This window comes from Galeopterus variegatus, unplaced genomic scaffold, assembly GCF_000696425.1.
Source record: "Galeopterus variegatus unplaced genomic scaffold, G_variegatus-3.0.2 Scaffold310, whole genome shotgun sequence".
In the NCBI taxonomy this organism is placed as follows: Eukaryota; Metazoa; Chordata; class Mammalia; order Dermoptera; family Cynocephalidae; genus Galeopterus; species Galeopterus variegatus.
In genome coordinates, this window is record NW_007726421.1 from 309082 (window position 1) to 315731 (window position 6650).

The 6650-nt window shown below is 39.3% G+C and overlaps 1 protein-coding gene across 1 annotated transcript in view; it reads right to left on the reverse strand.

Moving 5' to 3' along the window:
• The window catches only part of COL4A3 (collagen, type IV, alpha 3 (Goodpasture antigen)), a 136020-nt gene that overhangs the window by 51215 nt on the left and 78155 nt on the right, over positions 1-6650 (reverse strand). The window contains exons 14-18 of the mRNA XM_008567333.1: positions 5849-5911; positions 5381-5440; positions 3547-3591; positions 3219-3272; positions 2250-2291 (exon numbers count right to left, since the gene is read on the reverse strand). Of these exons, the coding sequence (XP_008565555.1) occupies positions 2250-2291; positions 3219-3272; positions 3547-3591; positions 5381-5440; positions 5849-5911 (264 nt within the window). The remainder of the gene's footprint in view (positions 1-2249; positions 2292-3218; positions 3273-3546; positions 3592-5380; positions 5441-5848; positions 5912-6650) is intronic.

The following is a 6650-nucleotide window of genomic DNA, read 5'->3' on the forward strand; positions in this document are numbered from 1 at the left end:
AAAAAAAAAAAAAAAAAAAAAAAAAAAAAAAAAAAGAATTCCTCTAAATGGGCTAGTAGATTTCACTTAAGATTCAGTATATCCATCTTGAAGGAGAGAAGGTGGAAATATAAAATGTTTTTTAAAACTCTGTTTTGTTTTTTCTGCTGCATGGACCAATTATTTTGTTGACTTGTTTAAAGATTAGGTAACCAGAGCCTTGTGGTTAAACAATATGTATAAAAACACAAAAAAGTATTATTATTAATGATAATGATAACATATCTCCATCATAAAATCTGTAATGATATGTGTGCAGTGACCAAGTGTTGGCCACTGTGCTAACTGCTTTCACAAAATAGCCCATTTAATCTTTCTGGCAACTCCATACAAGTATTTTGTGACTGCTATGGCTTAAGTGTATCTCCTCCAAAATCCAGGTGTTGCCAAAGCTATTATCAAAAAGACACAGAATAAGAAATGCTGGCGAGGATGAGGAGAAAGGGGAATCCTCCTACACTGCTGGTGGGACGGCAAGTTAGTGCAGCCACTATGGAAAACAGTATGGAAGTACCTCAAACAACTACACATAGAACTGCTATATGGTCCAGCAATCCCAATGCTGGGTACATAACAGAAATGGGATGGAAATCATCATGTCAAAGGGATACCTGCACTCCCATGTTCATTGCAGCTATATTTATGATAGCCGAGAGTTGGAACCATCATAAATATCCATTGACAGACAACTGGATAAGGAAACTGTGGTCTATATGCACAATGGAATACTACTCTGCCATAAAAAAGAATGAAATTTTGCTATTTGCAGCAATATGGATGAACTTGGAGAAAATTGTGTTAAGTGAAATAAGCCAGGCACAGAAAGAGAAATATTCCATGTCCTTGCTCATAAGTGGGAGCTAAAAAAATAAACAAGTAAACAAAAAGAGAAAGGAAGATACAACAACCACAATAATACATTGAACTTTCAAAAGGAGAAAATAGAGATTAACTGAGATGGGAAAGGGGGGTGTTAGTGAGAAATGGGTAAAGGTTTACAAAGAATGATTACATTGTGTAATAATGAATATACTAAGTACCCTGATTTGATCACCGCATATTGCACACAGGTATTGATATTCAGCTCTGTACCCCACAAATATGTATAATCAATTATGTTTCCAAAAAAAAAAGGTGGAGCCTGTAAGAGGTAATTGGGCCGTAAGTGCTTCTCCTTTGTTAATGGGGTTAAGGCCCTTTTAAACGAGGCTTCACACAGGCTTCGGCTGGCCTGCCCTTCTGCCCTCTGCCATGTGAGGACACAAGAAGAAAGCCCTTCGCAGAGCGACTGCAGGCACTTGATCTCGGACTTCCCAGCCTCCAGGACTGTGAGAAATAAATTTCTGTTCTTTGTAAGTTACCCAATCTCAGGTATTCTGTTGTAGCAGCACAAAATCAACTAAGACAGAGACCATATGCATCTGAGTTATTTGCTTTTAATGTAAAGATGCAGATTTCCAGGCTCCACCTCCAGTTACTGAGTTAAATTACTGAGCCGCATTTTTAACGGACACTCCCTCCCCTATGACTTTTGCCACCATGGGCCATTTTGTCCAACCTGCATGATCCTATGTGACAGCCCTGCTCAGCACAGAATATGAGGACCACCGCTGGTTCTTTGAATGGAAGATGAACAGATACCAGAACTCAGACCTGGGTCCCTTTTTATGCTCCCCTGAAGCTACAGAGTCATAGAATACAGAATGTGGCCACTCTGCCATCAAGAACTGACATCAAATCCATGCCTGTGTTGCAGAGGGGAGCACTCCCTGCTGCAATGGAGCTTGGGTTGGGACGATGGGTTTTTGCCAACCCTGAGTTAAGCCCATGGCTGAGCTTCTGCTGTCAGAGCTGGGCCCAGGTGGAGGGGAGAAGTAGCCCCACCTGTCCTCTGCAGTATCCCTCCCCTCTACCCCGAGGGTGCAGGATCACCTTGGGCCAGGTCTGATTAGACAAAACTTTTCTTCTCTATAGCCCAAGCTGGGCATTGCTGGTGCCTTCTCAGGACTGAATAGGATCAAATAGAAGTATTTGTTCACTGTCAAATGGACAAATAGTGACAACAGCTATTTTTTGCCCTGGTTTGATAAAAAGGTAAATGCCACAATCTCTATCACAATTATTAATGAGAGACACCGATTCAAAATTTCCTCTATACTTTAAAGGACTTGATCCAACATGTCATTGATATTGTTTTTAATCACACTTACTGGACCACGAAATCCTGGAGGGCCAATGTCCCCTTTCCAGCCCTACATTGAAAGACAGTTACAAATTATGAGTACATTAACCAAAAGTATTGATGTATTTGGTATCCTTAAAAAGCAAAATGCACAGTTGAACAATCAATTAATGCTAAAGGTAATGCTATTTAGATGTAATGTACAAACCAAATTAAAGTTAAAGAGACATTGACTTTAAATTATTTTCCTGGAAAACCTGTATCTGGGTCAGAGATCCTGTCTACGAGGTTGTTAGGAAGTGGTTGTTGTTCTTGTGGGTCTCCAGTTTTCTCCTGCACCAGCCCTTTCAGAGGATGTCCACAGGCCTTGCACATTCCTTGTCCTCACCCAGACTACAGGCACAGGAAAACCTGGCTGGGGGTTGTATGCAATTCCCAGTGTCCCTGCTGTCACCAACCCCCTTCTCTCAAGAGGGCATTTCAGAATTCTTCTGGAAGTCATACTACTAAAGGATAAATCTTGAATATGCTCATAGACCTACATATACAAACCGTTTGAAAATATCTGTAATGTGTTGTCAGAAACAAATGACACAGATTAAAGTTTCACAATTAATTGATCATGACCTCTCAGTGTATCATGACCCAGATTGAGACTCCTGGGTTCCAGCTCATGCCTGATCTCCAATGACCAGAAACTTCCTGTAATCACAGGCCTTTCCCAATCCCTTCCTCATGGGGAGCTGAAATTTCACTGGTCCTAAGCCGGCCAGCTTCAACACACAGACAAGTTTAATATATTTCCCTCAAGGCCATCCTTCAAATGTTTAGGTCAAGTTGACACATGTCTCTATTCTTAACAAATACAAGGTATTTTAATGAAGTCTGTGATTGCAGTTCCTTGAACCTAGGTCCAGGGTGTAGGGTAAAAGGGTAAGGTAGACAAAAGCCAGCCAATTAAAAAGGAGCAAAGACAGAATGCCAGGGTGAGGATTACCTTAATGCCATCTTCTCCAGGTAACCCAGGGAAGCCCCTGTTGCCCTTGGCTCCCTAAAGAAAAGAGCAGAAGGGAGCAGATCAGCAGGCACACCAATCAATTGCTTCTGTAGGGAGCAGGGGCAGTTTGAAGTCCGTTTTGAAAAAAAGATGTACTCAGATGATCTCTCTTCACAGTGAAGGTGTAAAACTATGATTCTCAAATGTAGGTTTTTAAAGCTATAAGATTTTCATTCATTCCTAACTACTTAGTGACTCTCAAAAATCCTTCTTCATTCTAGTAGGACTGACATTTTCACTACATCAGTGTGCCAAATCATGTCTTCACCTCAGTGCCAGGGAAGCCAGGGGAACCATCTTTTCCAGGTTTTCCCTAAAACAAAAACAAAACAAACACATACAATTTAACAATCATAGATAAGTTTAATAAACATGGAAAACTTAAGTAACGTTATCTCCTCTTAACCTCAGGCAAGAAAACCTGAGTGAGGGTCCCCACCTAAGTTTCAGAAGGAAAGACTATTAATTACAGAATTTGCAATGACCTACTTTTGCCAGGGAAGGCAGAAGCCAATCAGAATGAGAAATTAGACTCAAAGGAAGGAAGAAAGAAACTAATAGCTAAGCTTAAATTAGAATTGATTGTGGAATATATTATAAAGCATATGTACTTCACAGGGCCTGGTTTTCCAAAGCCTTGCAGTTTCAAATATTGACCTTGCGGAGGACTGGAAATTTTCCCCAGGCTATTGAGTCTCTGTTGCAAGATAAGAATTGTGGCACAGCAAGGTTGCTGGCTCAAAGACAGGTTAGTTACTGATTGATATCTAAGTTGCTGGAAAACTGCTAAAAGGAGAAGGAATGTTTGCTAAGATCAAGCTTTTGTTGACAGCCTTACTGGAATGTCATCTGGCTTGTTTCATTGAAAGTTACCAGCCTATATTGTTAAACTATAACACCACCTAAGTCTCTTCCTATAACTTCCTGGTCTGGAAAATAAATGCAGGAAGAGAATCCCAATTCGGGGTTAATTGCCCAAGGAAGGGATCCCTCTCACTGGAGGGTTCCAGGGAACTTAATCGCTTTGGGGTCTCTCACTGCTCAGAAGAGATGGGCTTTGAATAATCCTTTGCATCTCTGTCACCCAGGGGAAGAGGGGTGACAAATCCATGGGGGGTGAAGCAACACAAAGCAACAGTTGATACTGTCCATCCTGAGCTGGGAAGGAAATTCAAGGAAGCTCAGAAAGGTGAATATGGAAACCTGGAAAGGGAGGTGTTCACAGTCAACTTATTTATTTGAAAGGTGCTCATGTTCTAAATATATGTATAAAAGGTATATTGTGGTGCCTAGACAGACATAGCTTTTGGATTAACTATTATGGTATTTACCTTTCATAATAGAATTGAAAATCACGTTGGCTGAATATTTTTTTCTTAGGTTAAAAAGCATACTTCTCCCAATGTAAAACTTTTAGAGGTTTTACATAATTAATGTATGTGTTTAAATCTTTCCAAAGTGGAGTTGGGTGTGGAGTGGGACCCTGTTGCTTCTGTCTTCCCAGCATCCCACTTCTGGTTACATTATGCCCCATTTCCTTTGAGGAGCTTCCCTTCCCTCACTCTGGGTGGCTCTGATGGGGCTGTCAATCACAGTAGCCCACTGCCCCACTGTTGTGGCCAATCAGAGCACCTTTTCCTCCTGGCCACAGCCATTTTTCAGACTGAGACATATAACCCAAGCTGGGCCAATCAGATTAATTCTCTGGCATTTTATATATGGACATAGGGGGAAAGTTACTCTCTCCTTTGATGCCATTAACTTGAAGTTGCTGCTGCTACACCTGGCTTTCTCTCCCCATCTCCCCGGACAAAGAAGACCATCTATCTGCCAAAGGAGAGAATGAGGCGGATGTTCAGAGAGAAGCAGAAGTGAGATGGAGAGAGTCTCCTGCTCATATTGTTTCAGGCTCTCAAGTGCTTGAAGCCTGTTTCAGCCTTGAACTTCTCACATACTTAAACAAATAAATCCCACCTCCCAAACCTTTGAAAAAAAAATTTTAACCTAAGCTAGTTTGAGTTAGGCATCTTATTCTCACAACCTAAAGAGGTCTGAGTCCTAACTAATATAGGCTGCATGTGACTCTGAATTTCCAAATTTACCTGTGGGCCAGTCTCTCCAGATGCACCGTTTTCAGATCCGTATGACTCTCCAGGTGGCCCCTGTATTAATTACAGCTATGTCAAGTTTAATGAATTATTGATTTTTTTTTTTACTTACATTGAGTTGCATTAATTGGTCCCTTCTGATTAGTCTACCATATAAAAAATATTCAAGTGATGAGTCATCTAAGAGAGAAATCTTATTTATGAGTATTTATTTAAAAACAGATATTAAAGATGCAGATGCTGAAGATAAGTCATAAGATGGGTGACATCAGGGGCATGTAAAACGGCGCAGGATTTCAGCTAGAAGTGGCCATGAAGTAATTCTAGTCTATTCATGATCTTTTTGGTCAAATATTATTGCATTTTAGCTAATATTAAGATTTAAAGGTAGAACATACACCAAACTATGTACTGAGGTTCTACTTTATGTGTCTTGGGAACAATATGATTCTAAACACTTACTGGGGGTCCCGGAGGTCCGGATTCACCCATGGCTCCCCTGTCTCCCTTCTCCCCCTTGAGGTCCTGCCACAAAAACAATCAGCATTGTTACAAATGGATCAAACAAGATTTAACTGATTACACTTGGAAAAGTCCTCTGTTTAATAAACAAACACTAATGTGCCTCATGATAACAATAGACCTTCTCTCTTGTATTTCAAATTTTATACTTGTGATCCCAATGAAACTATATGCAAACTTTTTTTTTTTTTAAAGAAAGTATCTGTGGATCAAAGTACACTGAACTAATTCAATTCCTAAGTCAGTTTTCTATAACCACAATCAGATAATTTCTAACGTATTTTATTTTGATTTTTAACGAACTAAAGTTATTTTAATTGGGATCAATTATTTTTGTGTAAATGTTATAATGAGGATTTAGTTCATTAATTAGTTTTCTGAGCCCTTATCATGTGTTATTATGTTTCAACCAATGTGAGTCTTCTCTTGAGGGCATCACTTTTTTCAAACTCAATTATTTTTCCTGGGTAAAATCTTCCAGATCTTGATTTTGTCACCATAAGATTTTTTTTCTATCATTTTTTGGATAACAAAGTTTAAGTTTTATTTTCTTTGATTATTTTCCTCAGGCCAATTTTTTCCCATCTTCAATGTGAGTTATTATTTTAGTTATATCAAATTTCACCAGGTTTTGTTTTAACTCAGTTTTTTTTTTTTTTTTTTTTTTTTTTTTTTTTTTTTTTTTGATCATTTATATCACTAAAAATTAGTTACATTGGGTGGATAATGGCTAAGGGGTTGC